Below are 19,403 nucleotides of genomic sequence, written 5' to 3'. Positions count from 1 at the left end.
ATGCAACATCGCATGCCCTGCAGCGACGGCCACATGGACCCGTCTGCCAATCACCAGCAGTCGCACGGACACATATTTCCTGGAGGGGGTGGGGGCACCAACGGAAGCTGCAACCTGAACCCCAACGGCCAGTTTACCCAGCAGGCATTGCGGTCGGGGATGCCCGGGGTTGGTAACAATTTTGCCCCCCACCAAGGACCTCCATCGTTACCCTCCAACCAAGGGGTCGGGGTGCCGTCCTTTCCCAGGAGACTGATGCAGAAGCTGGGTGTGTCCACGGCAGGGCAGCCCCTACCCTCCATGGTCCACCAGGGACTTCAGCCCGGTATGAGGCCCAGGGGACCCCTCTCGGCCCTGGCTGGGATGAAACCCGTTCCCCCTGGTATGATCCACCATCCAGCCCACCCAGTCCACGGTATGGCCCTACCTAGCTATCCTGCCTCTGGGGCCGTCGTCACCAAACACCCCCAACCCCACCCACACCAACATCCCCACCCCCATGGGCCCGGGTATGGACCAGGTCAGGGGAACCCTGGACACAAGCTACCCCCGTATGAGTACACTCAGCAGGGGCAGAGTAATGGGGGGATGGGGGGTAGGCCTGGTGGTGGTGGAGGAGGGGAGGTAGACTTTATTGACACTCTGGTGGGGTCAAACGAGGACTGGCTCAATAACCTCACTATGATAGACGAGTACCTGGAGCAGAACTCATAGGAGTGGGGTCAAAGGTTAAATGTCAGGGGTCAGTAAGTTGACCTCATTCCTGTATAGAAGCGCTAGGGTTAAGGGTGTGAAATGGACAGGGTATATAAAAGGCGTATGAAGGCTTTATAACTGGTAATAACAGGTGTGTGTATCTTTCTAGAAGGTTGTAGAAGGTGCCATGGTTATACCTAACTTGAGTGGACGGTTTGAGTGAATGTGATTGGAGCACTACACAGCCAACCCGCTGCTGCCGCATAAACCAACCTTTGCCTCCCACCCCAAAATGGCTACATTCCCCGCAAGGTGTGCTGTCCATTATCGCCAGCGGCAATATTGGAAAGAGGGAATGGCCAAAATGGAACTCACGGAACACACAGAACCTCATCATCACGTGGTTACCTGGGAAACAGAAGCTTCACTCTAAAGCGCTAGCAACAGAGTAGTGGAGTCGCATTCTCATTGGTTGTTTCTGTGTCTGTAGCTTGAACAGTGGACTAATAAAGTTGTTTGAAATTTCTCCCCCGTAGGGATTTCTCCTATCAAAGGGATAGGTGTATAAAACGCACTGTGATTGGATAAAATCAATGTCCTCCAACAATGCAATTGGTCCAATGTTTTTCAGTGCATTGTTGTGATTTGTTTCTAAATTCAGTTGAATTTGCAACACCAAATCTGAGGTTTACTTTCGTATCAAAGTAATTGGGTGGGATTTGGAAGCACAGCTCAAAAACATAACAATTGCAGATTAACCAATCGGATTAGCTCCTGCTCTCACATAATGTATTTGAGCCAATACAAAGGTGAATTAATATACAGGGAAATACAGCCAATCCCTGATCAGTTTGGGGTAATATATATCACTGATTGGCCAAAGGAACTACAGAGATGATCTGCCAATGTTACCATGGCAATTTGTTATCACTATTTTGATTTGGATCAGTCGTGTGGGGTAAACTGTATCATACACAAAAGAGAAGTACACATATTTATACTTCTTTTCTGCAGGTTACAAGTCTTCAGATTCCCTTTGTACATAAAAAATAAATAAAAAATGATTGAAATTATAGCTCACGAAATGAAATCTGTTTTAATTTGTTTTAAATATGCAAGTCAATACAGTTCGTTTTTTTTCTCTCAGTAATACTGTGTATTACAATGTTATGACATATTTGTTATGTTTTTGACATAACTCGACTCCTGGTGCCCCAATGGCCAATGGTTCTTTTGATAGGTGATGGAGAACATTTACAAACACACACACACACACACACACACACCATCTCTCACTCTGGCACTACCTGCACTCCATACCTGTGAGGTGAAAGTTGAAAGTTCATTATCTTGGTCCATCTACTGTAGTGTAATATCTTTGTTCACAAACAATATATCTATCGACTTAGACATTGTCAACATTTCATTACAATCCAAGACTACAATATAATCTATTTTATCTGTATTACCTTATCACAAGGTAAACAGCACGTAAAGTGGAAGGCACTATCATAGAATTAGAATGAGTAGAACAGGCATACCTATTCAAATAAATTATGCCATAAGGTTCCAATTCCGTTCGTTTCATTCTATTTCTATGGGCACTTTGCTATGTATGTCATTCCAATACCAACAACAATCCACTGTGCCGCACTCTATAAGGACACATGTCAATAGTCTAGAGTTGGCTCCTCTCCTTGTCTCCTCTCCTTCATTCACACTGATCAGAAAAAAATTACTGGACAGGTGAAAGCTGGTTTGCTAGTAGGATTCCGCCATATTACTTTCACCTATCCTATTCCTATCCATTCAGATTGGTGCTGATGACAGAGAGGAGACTAGGAGAGGAAACTATTCCTATCCATTCAGATTGGTGCTGATGACAGAGAGGAGACTAGGAGAGGAAGCTTGTCAAGACTATTAGGAGGCACCCCCAGAAGGGTTTCCCCTACCTTAGGACCACACAGGCGGGGGGACGGCGATTTAACAAGGGATTAATTGATTATCTGTGATTATATTTTTAGTTCTTGTCTTGAGTTTTTATTTGATTTAAAATAATAAACTGTATAGATGGAAAAAAAGAAAGAAAATAAATGGCGTCTGGCTTTTTTAATCCACACGGGTTCTGCCAAGTTCTGTTTTTCACTCTGTTTTTTAATAATTCCCTTCTTTTTTCCCTTCTCTTTCATGCCCGAGGTATTGCCTAGTTCAATTACCATGTCTAAACAATAGCCTTCCACTCCTATTCTTCCCTTTGTCTAACATGCGTCACATTGACACACGTTCCACCTTCCATGATGTTAGCGAGTAGCGGCCTCTAGTGGTCATTGTACGAACTACACATATAACCTCCTGGGCATTCTAATGTGTGTCAAGTATTCCGCACAGAACACATAGATTTTCCGTCGATACTGCAGTTAACGTGGTTCATGACAACATCACACTATGGAACCATAGGGGGGAAACCCTGTTCATTTCTCAGGCTTTCTCTCTGAACTTATTTTGAATCCAAAGGCTTTCACACATATGCACACACACACACACACTTTCTCCCTGACATTGTGGTTAACAGTCATCCCACACATCTACAGACAGCAGAAGCTCTGGGGAGTATGTGGGTGTGTGTGCAGAGATTTCTGTTACATGTACAGTACCAGTCAAAAGTTTGGACACACATACTCATTCTTTATTGTACTATTTTCTACATTGTAGAATAATAGTGAAGACATCAAAACTATGGAATCATGTACTAACCAAAAAAGTGTTAAACAAATCAAAATATATGTTATATTTTAGATTCTTCAAAGTATCCACCCTTTGCCTTAATGAAAGCTTTGCACACTCTTGGCATTCTCTTAACCAGCTTCACCTGGAATGCTTTTCCAATAGTCTTGAAGGAGGTCCCACATATGCTAAGCACTCTGCGGTCCAACTCATCCCAAACCATCTCAATTGGGTTGAGGTCGGGTGATTGTCGAGGCCAGGTCATCTGATGCAGCACTCCATCACTCTTCTTCTTGGTCAAATAGCCCTTACACAGCCTGGAGGTGTGTTGGGTCATTGTCCTGTTGAAAAACAAATGACAGTCCCACTAAGCCCAAACCAAACGGGATGGCGTATTGCTGCAGAATACTGTGGTAGCCATGCTGGTTAAGTGTGCCTTGAATTGGAAATAAATCACTGACAGTGTCACCAGCAAAGCAACCTTCAGCTCCCTCCACAGATTTTCTATGGGATTAAGGTCTGGAGACTGGCTAGGCCACTCCAGGACCTTAATGTGCTTCTTCTTCAGCCACTCCTTTGTTGCCTTGGCCGTGTGTTTTGGGTCATTGTCATGCTGGAATACCCATCCACGACCCATTTTCAATGCCCTGGCTGAGGGAAGGAGGTTCTCACCCAAGATTTGACGGTACATGGCCCCGTCCATCGTCCCTTTGATGCGGTGAAGTTGTCCTGTCCCCTTAGTAGAAAAACACCCCCAAAGCATAATGTTTATAATTCTATGTTTGACGGTGTGGATGGTGTTCTTGGGGTCATAGGCAGCATTCCTCCTCCTCCAAACACGGCGAGTTGAGTTGATGCCAAAGAGCTCCATTTTGGTCTCATCTGACCACAACACTTTCACCCAGTTCTCCTCTGAATCATTCAGATGTTCATTGGCAAACTTCAGACGGGCCTGTATATGTGCTTTCTTGAGCAGGGGGACCTTAAGGGCGCTGCAGGATTTCAGTCCTTCACGGTGTAGTGTGTTACCAATTGTTTTCTTGGTGACTATGGTCCCAGCTGCCTTGAGATCATTGACAAGATCCTCCCGTGTTGTTCTGGGCTGATTCCTCACCGTTCTCATGATCATTGCAACTCCACGAGGTGAGATCTTGCATGGAGCCCCAGGCTGAGGGAGATTGACAGTTATTTTGTGTTTCTTCCATTTGCGAATAATCGCACCAACTGTTGTCACCTTCTCACCAAGCTGCTTGGCGATGGTCTTGTAGCCCATTCCAGCCTTGTGTAGGTCTACAATCTTGTCCCTGACATCCTTGGAGAGCTCTTTGGTCTTGGCCATGGTGGAGAGTTTGGAATCTGATTGATTGATTGCTTCTGTGGACAGGTGTCTTTTATACAGGTAACAAGCTGGTACTGTATATGAAATACGTATTTTGTCATTTGTATTTCACCGGCCTGAACTATAATTCAATGTATTTTGTAACAACATAATTTCCGGACCTGTGATTTGTATTTAAAAAATACAAAATACTTTTCTATATAATTTTTTACAGCAGTTCACAATTTTGTGGACACTTTCAACCTGCATTGGTATCAGAAGTCCGATGGCACTATGGTGTGATAAGAGTGTCTGCTAAATGACCAAAATGCAAATGTAAAAATTAACACTTGCAAAGCATGCTGGATATTATTATAATAAGCTCCACCACAAAACAAGGTCAATAATAATGCCCAGTGTGCCTTGCAATTGTTCATTTTTACATTTATATTTACATTTACATTTTGGTTATTTAGCAGACACTCTTATACAGAGCGACAGAGTCAATGCATTCAACTAAGTTAGATAAAGAACTGCATATCACAGTCATATCAAGTAAAAGTTGTTTTTTGTTACTGAGAATGTTGTTGTAGTGAAGGCATTCGAAATTACAAAATACTTCAATATCCCTGTATTTTATGTAAATACAATACTTTCAAAAGTATTTAGTATTTTAGATGGATATATTGGTCTTTAAGGTATATTGTATTTGTAACAAAATAAATGTTGAGGTATCTTTGTGTGTGTGTGTGCGCACGCGTGTGTGTGTCTGTGTCTGTGTGCGTGATTTCTAGCTAACCCCATTCAGTTCATAGAGAACAAGCTAACTGACAAGCATCTATTTGGTTGCTTCATGGTTGCCTCATAACCTTTCATGGATAAAAACCTCACAGGCAACGTGAAACATGTACAGTGGCAAGAAAAAGTATGTGAACCCTTTGGATTTACCTGGATGTCTGCATAAATTGGTCATATAATTTGATCTGATCTTCATCTAAGTCACAACAATATACAAACACAGTATGCTTAAACTAATAACACACAAAATATTGTATTTTTCTGGTCTATATTGAATACATCATTTAAACATTCACAGTGTAGGTTGGAAAAAGTATGTGAACCCCTAGGCTAACGACTTCTCCAAAGCTAATTGGAGTCAGGAGTCAGCTAACTTGGAGTCCAATCAATGAGACGAGATTGGGGATGTTGGTTAGAGCTGCCCTGCCCTACAAAAAACACTAACAAAATGTGAGTTTGCTATTCACAAGAAGCATTGCCTGATGTGAGAAGACAAATTGTCTATAAATTGAGAAAGTTCAGCACTGTTGCTACTCTCCCTAGGAGTGGCCGTCCCGCAAAGATGACTGCAAGAGCACAGCGCAGAATGCTCAGAGGTTAAGAAGAATCCTAGAGTGTCAGCTAAAGACTTACAGAAATCTCTGGAACATGCTAACATCTCTGTTGACGAGTCTACGATATGTAAAACACTAAACAAGAATGGTGTTCATGGGAGGACACCACGGAAGAAGCCACTGCTGTCCAAAAAAAAACATTGCTGCACGTCTGAAGTTTGCAAAAGAGCACCTGGATGTTCCATAGTGCTACTGGCAAAATACTCTGTGGACAGATGAAACTAAAGTTGAGTTGTTTGGAATGAACACACAACACTATGTGTGGAGAAAAAAAGGCACAGCACACCAACATCAAAACCTCATCCCAACTGTAAAGTATGGTGGAGGGAGCATCATGGTTTGGGGCTGCTTTGTTGCCTCAGGGCCTGGACAGCTTGCTATCATCAACGGAAAAATGAATTCTCAAGTTCATCAAGACATTTTGCAGGAGAATGTAAGGCTATACTGTCTGCCAATTGAAGCTCAACAGAAGTTGGGCGATGCAACAAGACAACGACCCAAAACACAGAAGTAAATCAGCAACAGAATGGCTTCAACAGAAGAAAATACGCCTTCTGGAGTGGCCCAGTCAGACTCCTGACCTCAACCCCATTGAGATGCTGTGACATGACCTCAAGAGAGCGGTTCACACCAGACATCCCAAGAATATTGCTGAACTGAAAGAGTTTTGCAAAGAGGAATGGTCCAAAATTCCTCCTGACCGTTGTGCAGGTCTGATCTGCAACTACAGAAAATGTTTGGTTGAGGTTATTGCTGCCAAAGGAGGGTCAACCAGTTATTAAATCCAAGGGTTCACATACTTTTCCCACCCTGAACTGTGAATGTTTACACAGTGTGTTTGTCACGCTCGTGGATTGACGGATCGGACCAAGGTGCAGCGTGGTAGGCGAACATATTACTTTATTCAATGAGCACCAACAAAATACACACGAACGTAAAGTCTGCAGGCTAGGCTAGGCTAGGCTAGGCTAGGCTAGGCTAGGCTAGGCTAGGCTAGGCTAGGCTAGGCTAGGCTAGGCTAGGCTAGGCTAGGCTAGGCTGCTGCTGCTGCACAAAACCAAGATCCCACAAACTAAGGTGGAAAAAGGCTGCCTAAGTATGATCCCCAATCAGAGACAACGATAGACAGCTGCCTCTGATTGGGAACCATACCCGGCCAACAAAGAAATAGACAAACTAGAATGCCCACCCAAATCACACCCTGACCTAACCAAATATAGAATAAAAGGGATCTCTAAGGTCAGGGAGTGACAGTGTTCAATAAAGACATGGAAACGTATAATTGTTTGTGTGTTATTAGTTTAAGCAGACTGTGTCTATTGTTGTGACTTAGATGAAGATCAGATCAAATTTTATGACCAATTTATGCAGAAATCCAGGTAATTCCAAAGGGTTCACATACTTTTTCTTGCCACTGTATCTCTTCACATTTCATTATTAATAAAACATCAAAGGAAATGCAGATGGAACTCTACGTATAGCAACAGCCTGTCTATAGCAACACCTGGGTGTTTATATATCTGACACGTATGAGTTCTGTTTTCTATAGTTCTCACTGGTTCATTTATTGTGTGTGTGTGTGTGTGTGTGTGTGTGTGTGTGTGTGTGTGTGTGTGTGTGTGTGTGTGTGTGTGTGTGTGTGTGTGTGTGTGTTCCTTTATAGACCGAACAGGCACCTGGTTTTGATTCCACCATGTTAGGACTGTTTGTCACATTCAATCTGCAGATGTACTGAATTTCTTCCACTATGTCTATTAGAATAAAGGCTAAGCCAGCAGGCAAAACCTACCAGCTCTCACAGTCTAACGTCAGAATTCATCCATGTTTCTCAAACATCAAATTTCGAAGTTGTTCCAAATGTCAAATTTCGAAGTGTTTAAGGCTAAGTTTAGGCATTAACTCCGAATTTCTAAGGTTTGGGTAAAGTTCAGGCATTAACTCCAACATCTTAAGGTTAGGCATTAACTCTGAATGGTTAAGGGAAAGGTTAAGGTTTGGGATAGGCTTAAATGTTTTTATCAAAAACAACTTTCTATGCTTACTCCCATCCACCATCCCCGTCCACAACACCCTAGCAAAACCCAAACCTACTTGAAGGTAACATCGCTCACTGTTGCCCCTAGTGGATGGATGGACATTGAATACTGACTTGTATAACAGGTGACCTGGCTGGGAAAAACATGGTTGAAAATACAGAACATCATAATGAATGTAAAACTGGTTGTAATGATGTCATAATGAAGGTAAAACTTGTTGATATGTCATAATGAATGTAAAACTGGTTGATATGTCATAATGAATGTAAAACTGGTTGATGTGATGTCACAATGAATGTAAAATTGGTTGATAGGATGTCATAATTAATGTAAAACTGGTTGATATGATGTCATAATGAATGTAAAACAGGTTGATATGATGTCATAATGAATGTAAAACTGGTTGTAATGACGTCATTTCAACCAATATTGCCCACTGTGGAAATGACTTTCTGAACCCCAGTAACATGGGCTTCCTATAACTTGGGCCTGGTCAGGTCATTGGTCAGGAAATGCTCTTTGTTTTAACTATAGTATATAATTAGGATCAGGAGTTTTTCCTGACATGCTTGGCCTAACCAGAAAGAACTCTTGCCCTTACTATACAGGCCATGACACAAACCTATGGACATACAGTGAGGGAAAAAAGTATTTGATCCCCTGCTGATTTTGTATGTTTGCCCACTGACAAAGACATAATCAGTCTATAATTTTAATGGTAGGTTTATTTGAACAGTGAGAGACAGAATAACAACAAAAAAATCCAGAAGAACGCATGTTATAAATTGATTTGCATTTGAATTAGGAAAATAAGTATTTGACCCCCTCTCAATCAGAAACATGACTTAGTACTTGGTGGCAAAACCCTTGTTGGCAATCACAGAGGTCTGACGTTTGCACACATCTCAGGAGGGATTTTGTTCCACTCCTCTTTGCAGATCTTCTCCAAGTCATTAAGGTTTCGAGGCTGACGTTTGGCAACTCGAACCTTCAGCTCCCTCCACAGATTTTCTATGGGATTAAGGTCTGGAGACTGGCTAGGCCACTCCAGGACCTTGATGTGCCTCTTCTTGAGCCACTCCTTTGTTGCCTTGGCCGAGTGTTTTGGGTCATTGTCATGCTGGATATCCACCCATGACCCATTTTCAATGCCCTGGCTGAGGGAAGGAGGTTCTCACCCAAGATTTGATGGTACATGGCCCCCGTCCATCGTCCCTTTGATGCGGTGAAGTTGTCCTGTCCCCTTAGCAGAAAAACACCCCCAAAGCATAATGTTTCCACCTCCATGTTTGACGGTGGGGATGGTGTTCTTGGGGTCATAGGCAGCATTCCTCCTCCTCCAAACACGGCAAGTTGAGTTGATGCCAAAGAGCTCGATTTTGATCTCATCTGACCACAACACTTTCACCCAGTTCTCCTCTGAATCATTCAGATGTTCATTGGCAAACTTCAGACGGGCCTGTATATGTGCTTTCTTGAGCAGGGGGACCTTGCGGGCGCTGCAGGATTTCAGTCCTTCATGGCATAGTGTGTTACCAATTGTTTTCTTGGTGACTATGGTCCCAGCTGTCTTGAGATCATTGACAAGTTCCTCCCGTGTAGTTCTGGGCTGATTCCTCACCATTCTCATGATCATTGCAACTCCACAAGGTGAGATCTTGCATGGAGCCCCAGGCCGAGGGAGATTGACAATTATTTTGTGTTTCTTCCATTTGCGAATAATCACACCAACTGTTGTCACCTTCTCACCAAGCTGCTTGGCGATGGTCTTGTAGCCCATTCCAGCCTTGTGTAGGTCTACAATATTGTCCCTGACATCCTTGGAGAGCTCTTTGGTCTTGGCCATGGTGTAGAGTTTGGAATCTGATTGATTGATTGCTTCTGTGAACAGGTGTCTTTTATACAGGTAACAAGCTAAGATTAGGAGCACTCCCTTTAAGACATCATCTTTCTGATTTAGAGGGGGTCAAATACTTATTTCCCTCATTAAAATGCAAATCAATTTATAACATTTTTCACATGCGTTTTTCAGGATTATTTTGTTGTTATTCTGTCTCTCACTGTTCAAATAAACCTACCATTAAAATTATAGACTGATCATTTCTTTGTCAGTGGGCAAACATACAAAATCAGCAGGGGATCAAATTATTTTTTCCCTCACTGTAAACTCTGCCTACTAACAGTGCTTGACTTGGACTGAAATAAGTGCCCTGCCGGTACTGTTTATATTTAGGTGCAAGAGCTCCACAATACTTTTGAGCTAATAGTTTAGAAGAGGTGCAGGAGCTCAAGTAGTAACAAATGTGAGGTGTAGGTATTCAGCTTTGGTGAGTTCCTGCCCACGTCAAGCACTGCCTACTCAACCAAAACACATTACAAACATAGACCTCCTCTGGGAAATTCTCCTTCCTGATTCTTTCACTCAGCAACTTCACAAGTCTGGGAGCCAGCGAGGTAAAAATATGTTCCCAGATAGGCTGCCAAAGGCTTTTTGCCCTGCCTGGTTCCCCAGTCGCTCAAGAAATCCAGTAAATATCATGCAACTGGACACATTTTTGGGCAGCGGAATGGAATTAATCGCTGGTGTCGGCAGCTTTCAGATGTTTTATCAAAAGCACCACGGCTGTGTCTCAATGGTTTTAACTAGATTCCTTTCCTTGTATCTTTTCCTGCTTCCTTCCCTCATGTATTTTGTTCCATGATCACTGATTCGTCAAGACATGACATGACAGGTGGAAGCATGAATGGATGAGTAAAATGCAGTCATTTACTAATGAGACCAGGGACACAATTTCACAGTATTGAGACAAAACTGTGCCTTTGCAATAGCAGTGGTCTAACTAAGTTGCTGTGTAATGCCTGTATTGTATAGAATAAGGGGAGTCTCCCTGTCTCTAATGTAAATCTGGCTGAGTAATAGGTCTAATGGGTTTAGGGGTTAATGTTAAGATCAGAGGAGGCTGGTGGCAGGAGCTATGGGAGGATGGGCTCCTTGTAATGGCTGGGATGATATGAATGGAACGGTATCAAACACATCAAACATATGGAAACAACTGTTCCATGTATTCCATTACAGCCATTACAGTGAGCCCGTTCTCCTCTAGCTCATCCCACCAGCCTCCTCTGGTTAAGATAAGATACGATAAGCTATAATAGCTGAGCTTACACTTCCCCTATTTACTGTAGGTCATATTTCAACAGAAAAAAAAAAGTCAATTTCCTTGTCTATATTTCATATCAATAAACACATTAATGCAATATAGCCTACACGCCACGGAACCGTTATAGCTGGATTTACCACTAACCAATGAAAAATACAACTCCCTAAACTCTTTGTAGGGTCCGACATCCGTCCAATCCGCGCCATGACAGCTCCGCACGTGACTCTGGGTGACGTTCTTCTTCCTGAGAGCGGTGCAAAACAGACCGACAAATTCAGGACGGAGAATAGCAGTTTGTGGGTAAGTAACAGAAATCACGAGGAACATTTAACGGCGATGACATTTTATATGCTTTTCGGCAGCGGTTGGTTGATGTTACAGTGTGTTGAGACGAGAGAAATTGTCTTATTTGAGTTCTAAAGTATCTATCGGTTTGTTTTTCTGGCCTTCGCTATTTCCTGGTCGCGACTCGCTCCATGATGTCTATGCACTGGCGCTAGTACTGGAATGGGGCAGGGGCGAAGTTGTAAAAGTTGTGTTGTCGTCTGTTTGAAGCCTTCATTTGGATAAATTCAGTTCAGTTGGTAGTTATTGCTTGTGTTTACAATGTTATTTGTGCCGTAACGTCTATAGGATTGAAGCAGAATGTTTTTTTTCCCGCACAACATTGAAGCTAGTTTCGCATTCCATTTCTCCTACGCCTCACTTGCTTCGGGGCAACTGAGTTTGTTGGGACATTTAACGTTAATGTTGCTAACCAGTGGTGGAAAAAGTACCCAATTGTCATACTTAAGTAAAAGTAAAGATACCTTTTTATAGAAAATGACTCAAGTGAAAGTCACCCAGCAAAATAAATACTACTTGAGTAAAAGTCTAAACGTATTTGGTTGAAAATATAAAAGTAAATGTTATTGCTAAAATATACTTAAGTATCAAAAGTAAAAGTATAAATAATTTCACAAATTTACGGATAGCCAGGGACATACTCCAACACTCGGACATAATTTACAAACTAAGCATTTGTGTTCAGTGAGTCTGCCGGGTCAGAGGCAGTAGGGATGACCAGGGATGTTCTCTTGATAAGTGTTTGAATTGGACCATTTTCCTGTCCATCTAAGCATTCGAAATCAAACGAGTACTTTTGGTTGGCAGGGGAAATGTAAAACATAATTTTATTTAGGAATGTAGTGGAGTAAAAGTTGTCAAAAATATAAATAGTAGAGTACAGATACCCCAAAACACTACTTAAGTAGTACTTTAAAGTATTTTCACTTAATTGCTATACACCACTGAAGCTAACATCACTTGATTTTGGGAATTGGGCAAGCAAGGAAGCAGGAATTACAAGTAAAGTCAGTTAGAATATAAATTATCCTGAAATTATTATTTCATATAATTTTAGTGATATGTTTAAATTCAAAACATGACCGATTCGTTTCTCATATTGTTGCATTGCAAGTTTCACTTCACTTGGGACATTCCCATGCTACTTTATTGCTATTTGCCCACTGACAGGATACACATTGAAAGTAGGGGAGTTTTCTAGCCCTCGAACATGACTATCAGTTCCCTTACATTACACATAAGAGTCATTGGATGAAGGTGTCTTCTGTACGGGGGAGTTTTGTTAACATTAACCTCTACGGGATCGGTGTCCCATATACGGACGGTTGAGCTAACGTGTGCTAATATCGCATGACTGTTGTAAGTAACAGCAAACTTTCCAGGACATAGACATGTCTTATATGGGCATAAAGCTTACATTTTGTTAATCTAACTGCACTGTCCAATTTACAGTAGCTGTTACAGTGAAAAAATACCATGCTATTGTTTGAGGAGAGTGCACAACAACAACAAAACGTGTAAAGGGCAACTGGTTTGATACATTCACCTCTGAAGGTAAATAATGTACTTACATTCAGTAATCTTGCTCTGATTTGTCATCCTAAGGATCCAAGAGATAAAATGTAGCATAGTTTTGTGTGATAAAATCAATTTTTATATTCAAATGTAGGAACTGGGTTCTAGAGTTTCAACCCCTGCTTTCTCTGGCTCCACACCCACATCGCCCGGCCGTCTAGATGTGTGAAAGTTGGTGTATAAGCTAATGATCCATCATGTATGACATTCCTGGGAGTGTGTAAACTTACATTTTGTATTACCATATCATTTTTGTATGTTCTCTATAGTGATGTACTTGAAAATGTATCAGTTGACCAATTCGGCACATTTGGGCAGACTTGATACAAAATAGTCCAGTATTGCAACGTTTCACTGGATCTAGTGGTCAAGATCTAAATTGCGCCTGAACTGCAATATTATATTGTGGCCTTTCTCTTGCATTTCAAAAATGATGGAACAAAAAAATAAATAGAAAACACTGTTTATTTTTGTTTGTATTATCAAAGACTCCAGCCACCCTAGTCATAGACTGTTCTCTCTGCTACCACACGGCAAGCGGTACCGAGCACCAAGTCTAGGTCCAAAAGGCTTCTTAACAGCTTCTACCCCCCAAGCCATAACAGTTAATCATGGCTACCCAGACTATTTGCATTGCCACCCCACCCCACCCCCAACACCCTCTTTTACGCTGCTGCTACTCTGTTTATTATTTATGCATAGTCACTTTAACTCTACCTACAGATACATATTACCTCAATTACCTCGACTAACCGGTGTCCCCGCACATTGACTTCCACTTGCCTTACAACCAGCACTGCAGCTGTAATGAATGAGTAGGAAAGTGTATCGACAGGCTTGCGTTTATTATTAGCGGCTTGGGTCTTTTTTTTTATATTGAGGAATATTTCACTTTCTCTATAGGAGTAACAACATGAACTTGTGCACGAGTCAGAAATAATGCGGGTCGACTCGAGTTTCACCATCAGCTGGAGTACGGTGTCCCTTTTTGGTCAGTTCAGTGGAGGAAAGGGAGAGCGGAGGGATGTTGAGAGGCGGACCCTCAGTCTGCTGCCTTCTCCCTCTGCTGAGACTGACCATCGGATGCAAGCGCCATCAACCCAGTAAAATAAAAATAAAAGCTAATTATTTAAATGTATGCTCACTCATTTGTGCCTCACAACTAATACAACAACTGATCTATTACCTGTGTGATCATATAGCCTACCTCAAATTTAATATATATATATATATATATTTTTTTTTTTTTTTTTTTTTTTTATAATTTTTTTTATTGTCCAAACAACAATTAATTGGCAGGGCAATTCCAGCAAAGCCTACTGCACAAACCTCATTGCTACAGTATTGTTTTTAATAGGTTAATGTTTAATAGGCTTATGTTTAAAAAAAAAAAATCTGAGCTATGCATTTTGACTCAGTGATCTTGACTCAGAAAAGGTTGGTGACTACTGTCAAAAAAAACCCAAAAACATAGCATAAAATGTAAAAAAAAAAAAAAAAAAATTCTATCTAAAGATGGTAGTGGGCTTAATAGGTACGTTTACCCTAGCTATCTAGCGTGCTCCAAACACCAGTGTGTAAGTGTAACTCGGGAAGTGTAGTGGAAGAAGTGTAGTTTCGTCATATGGAGGCACCCATATCTGTAACTGCTACATTAAGTGTATATTTTGTATTTGAAGGATTGTTTCTCGCTGATGAAAGATAAGGGCCATATGTAGCTCAATTGGTAGAGCATGGCGCTTTTAACACCAGGGTAGTGGGTTCGATCCCCGGGACCACCCATACGTAAAAATGTATGCACACATGACTGTAAGTCGCTTTGGATAAAAGCGTCTGCTAAATGGCATATTCATTATATTTTTATGTTTTGAAAGCCGTCTCGCAATCGATGATTATTGACGTTTTTAAACGTTAAAACACAGTATTATGATTTTTAGTTCACATGAGCCAGTCGTGGTTAGGGCTGCTGATAGTCATTAGTAGCCTACCAAACTTGCTAACTGCCTGGTACTCAGCACTCTATTGTCCCTCTAATCACTCTGACATCAATGCAAATGTAATCGAAAATTGAATCAAACACTTCATGAGAGTTCATGTTGCGCAACATTTCTATAGGCTATGCAATTGCGGGAGAAAACAGAGTGATGACCTCTATTAAAAAGAGGAGGATCCCATCAGCTTTCTATAGGCTAGGCCTACTATATTTATTTCTCAACTTTCCTAATATTAAGCACATTGCTTATATTACAACAGGAGTATAGCCTACCTGGCTGACATGAAAATGAATCACGGGAAAAGCGTCCTCCATTCGCTATTTAAGTGCATAGATTACATGTATTTTTTACCCTGCCCCTGTTTCGATACAGGTGCATGATAATGGTCCATTCTAAATCAAAACAAATTTCACACATACAGTACCAGTCACAAGTTTGGAAACACCTACTCATTCAAGGGTTTTTCTTTATTTTTTACTATTTTTTACATTGGAGAATAATAGTGAAGAAATCAAAACTATGAAATAACACATGAAATCATGTAGTAACCAAAAAAGTGTTAAATAAATCAAAATATATTTTATATTTGAGATTCTTCAAATAGCCACCCTTTGCCTTGATGACAGCTTTGCACACTCTTGCCATTCTCTCAACCAGCTTCATGAGGTAGTCACCTGGAATGCATTTCAATTAACAGGTGTGCATTCTTAAAAGTTAATTTGCGGAATGTCTTTCCTTCTTAATGTGTTTGAGGCAATCAGTTGTATTGTGACAAGGTGGGGGGGTATACAGAAGATAGCCCTATTTGGTAAAAGACCAAGTCCATATTATGGCAAGAACAGCTCAAATAAGCAAAGAGAAACGACAGTCCATCATTACTTTAAGACATGAAGGTCAGTCAATACGGAACATTTCAAGAACTTTGAAAGTTTCTTCAAGTGCAGTCGCAAAAACCACAAAGCGCTATGATGAAACTGGCTCTCATGAGGACCGCCACAGGATTGGAAGACCCAGAGTTACCTCTGCTGCATAGGATAAGTTCATTAGAGTTACCAACCTCAGAAATTGCAGCCCAAATAAATGCTTCACAGAGTTCAGGTAACAGACGCATCTCAACATCAACTGTTCAGTGGAGACTGCGTGATTCAGGCCTTCATGGTCGAATTGCTGTAAAGAAACCACTACTAAAGGACACCAATTATAAGAAGAGACTTGCTTGGGCTAAGAAACACGATCAATGGCCATTAGACCGGTGGAAATGTGTCCTTTGGTCTGGAGTCCAAATTGGAGATTTTAGTTCCAACCGCCTTGTCTTTGTGAGATGCGGTGTGGGCGAACGGATGATCTCCGCATGTGTAGTTCCCACCGTAAAGCATGGAGGACGAGGTGTTATGGTGTGGGGGTGCTTTGCAGGTGACACTGTGATTTTAATTAGAATTCAAGGCACACTTAACCAGCATGGCTACTACAGCATTCTGCAGTGATACGCCATCCCATCTGGTTTGGGCTTAGTGGGACTATCATTTGTTTTTCAACAGAACAATGACCCAACACACCTCCAGGCTGTGTGATGGCAATTTTACCAAGAAGTAGAGTGATGGAGTGTTGCATCAGATGACCTGGCCTCCACAATCCCCCGACCTCAACCCAATTGAGATGGTTTGGGATGAGTCGGACCGCAGAGTGAAGGAAAAGCAGCCAACAAGTGCTCAGCATATGTCGGAACTCCTTCAAGACTGTTGGAAAAGCATTCCAGGTGAAGCTGGTTGAGAGAATGCCAAGAGTGTGCGAAGCTGTCATCAAGGCAAAGGGTGTCTACTTTGAAGAATCTAAAATATATTTAGATTTGTTTAACTTTTTTTGGTTACTAAATGATTCCATATGTGTTATTTCATAGTTTTGATGTCTTCACTATTATTCTACAATGTAGAAAATAGTAAAAATAAAGAAAAACCCTTGAATGAGTAGGTGTATCCAAACTTTTGACTGGCACTTTATATTATTTGGTATATGTAAAGACAATATTAAATCAAATAGTCTGATAGGTGACAATATTAGCCTAGCACTTGTGAATTACAGTTGAAGTCGGAAGTTTACATACACCTTAGCTAAATACATTTAAACTAAGTTTTTCACAATTCCTGACATTTTAATCCATGTAACATTTCCCTGTCTTAGGTCAGTTAGGATCACCACTTTATTTTAAGGATGTGAAATGTCAGAATAATAGTAGAGAGAATGATTTATTTCTGCTTTTATTTCTTTCATCACATTCCCAGTGGGTCACAAGTTTACATACACTCAAATAGTATTTGGTAGCATTGCCTTTAAATTGTTTAACTTTGGTCAAACATTTCGGGTAGCCTTCCACAAGCTGAATTTTGTCCCATTCCTCCTGACAGAGCTGGTGTAACTGAGTCAGGTTTGTAGGCCTCCTTGCTCGCATAAGCTTTTTCAGTTCTGCCCACACATTTTCTATTGGATTGATGTCAGGGCTTTGTGATTGCCACTCCAATACCTTGACTTTGTTGTCCTTAAGCCATTTTGCCACAACTTTGGAAGTATGCTTGGGGTCATTGTCCATTTGGAAGACCCATTTGCGACCAAGCTTTAACTTCCTGACTGATGTCTTGAGATGTTGCTTCAATATATCCACATCATTTTCCTTCCTCATGATGCAATCTATTTTGTGAAGTGCACCAGTCCCTCCTGCAGCAAAACATCTCCACAGCATGATGCTGCCACCCCCGTGCTTCACGGTTGGCATGGTGTCTGCATCGCAGTGCTAGCTGTGCCACTAAAGATCCTGGTTCGAATCCAGGCTCTGTCGTAGCCGGCCGCGACCGGGAGACCCAAGGGGCGGTGCACAATTGGCTCAGCATCGTCCAGGGAGGGAATGGCCGGCAGGGATGTAGCTCAGTTGGTAGAGCATGGCGTTTGCGACGCCAGGGTTGTGGGTTCGATTCCCACGAGGGGCCAGTATAATAAAAAAATTATGTTTTATGCACTCACTAACTGTATGTCGCTCTGGATAAGAGCGTCTGCTAAATGACTAAAATGTAAATGTAAAATGTGTTCTTCGGCTTGCAAGCATTCCCCTTTTTCGATGGTAATTATGGCCAAACAGTTCTATTTTTGTTTAATCAGACCAGAGGACATTTCTCCAAAAAGTACGATCTTTGTCCCCATGTGCAGTTGCAAATCGTAGTCTGGCTTTTTTATGGCGGTTTTGGAGCAGTGGCTTCTTCCTTGCTGAGTGGCCTTTCAGGTTATGTTTATATAGGAGTCATTTTACTGTGGATATAGATACTTTTGTACCTGTTTCCTCCAGCATCTTCACAAGGTCCTTTGCTGTTGTTCTGGGATTGATTTGCACTTTTCGCACCAAAGTACGTTCATCTCTAGGAGACAGAACGCATCTCCTTCCTGAGCGGTATGACGGCTGCGTGGTCCCATGGTGTTTATACTTGCGTACTATTGTTTGTACAGATGAACGTGGTCCCTTCAGGTGTTTGGAAATTGCTCCCATGGATGAACCAGACTTGTGGAGGTCTAAATTTTTTTTTTCTGAGGTCTTGGCTGATTTCTTTTGATTTTCCCATGATGTCAAGCAAAGAGGCACTGAGTTTGAAGGTAGGCCTTGAAATACATCCACAGGTACACCTCCAATTGACTCAAATTATGTCAATTAGCCTATCAGAAGCTTCTAAAGCCATGACATCATTTTCTGGAATTTTCCAAACTGTTTAAAGGCACAGTCAACTTAGTGTATGTAAACCTCTGACCCACTGGAATTGATGATACAGTGAATTATAAGTGAAATAATATATCTGTAAACAATTGTTGGAAAAATTAGATGTCTTAACAGATTTGCCAAAACTATAGTTTGTTAACAAAACATTTGTGGAGTGGTTGAAAAACGAGTTTTAATGACTCCAACCTAACTGTATGTCAACTTCCGACTTCAACTGTATATATTATCACTTGTGAATGATGCCCAGCTTAAGGCAAGAAACAAAGCTTTTTTTTTTTGCGACTTTTTCGAATCATAGTCACACACCTCATGTAGCCTAGCCCATAGGCCTATTTGTTTTGATAAGGTTTGTATCACAACTAAAGTGTCCAAACAACTTCTTAAAATT

At 41.4% G+C, this 19,403-nt stretch overlaps 2 protein-coding genes across 5 annotated transcripts in view; both read left to right on the top strand.

Annotated features, from left to right (window-relative positions):
• Window positions 1-2,106, top strand: LOC311112681 (uncharacterized protein; the record flags this gene model as incomplete). The annotated part of the gene is made up of 1 exon (XM_084155814.1): window positions 1-2,106. One exon carries the CDS (start codon window positions 1-3, stop codon window positions 712-714), a length of 714 nt encoding a protein of 237 aa, XP_084011940.1. The 3' UTR covers window positions 715-2,106.
• Window positions 2,107-11,587: 9,481 nt separating this feature from the next.
• The window catches only part of LOC311113103 (myotubularin-like), a 63,495-nt gene continuing 55,679 nt past the window's right edge, over window positions 11,588-19,403 (top strand). For 3 of the 4 annotated variants that reach the window (XM_084156240.1, XM_084156238.1, XM_084156237.1), the window contains exon 1: window positions 11,592-11,647. The gene's annotated coding sequence lies outside the window, so the exon portion shown is untranslated. Of the gene's footprint in view, window positions 11,648-19,403 lie in introns of all 4 variants that reach the window. The other variant, XM_084156239.1, reaches the window with a different exon arrangement.

The sequence above is a fragment of the Coregonus lavaretus genome (genome assembly GCF_964263955.1).
Source record: "Coregonus lavaretus genome assembly, chromosome: 39".
Lineage (NCBI taxonomy): Eukaryota > Metazoa > Chordata > Actinopteri > Salmoniformes > Salmonidae > Coregonus > Coregonus lavaretus.
Note: the sequence above shows the minus strand (reverse complement) of the source record. Positions and strands in the feature narration are given on the sequence as shown.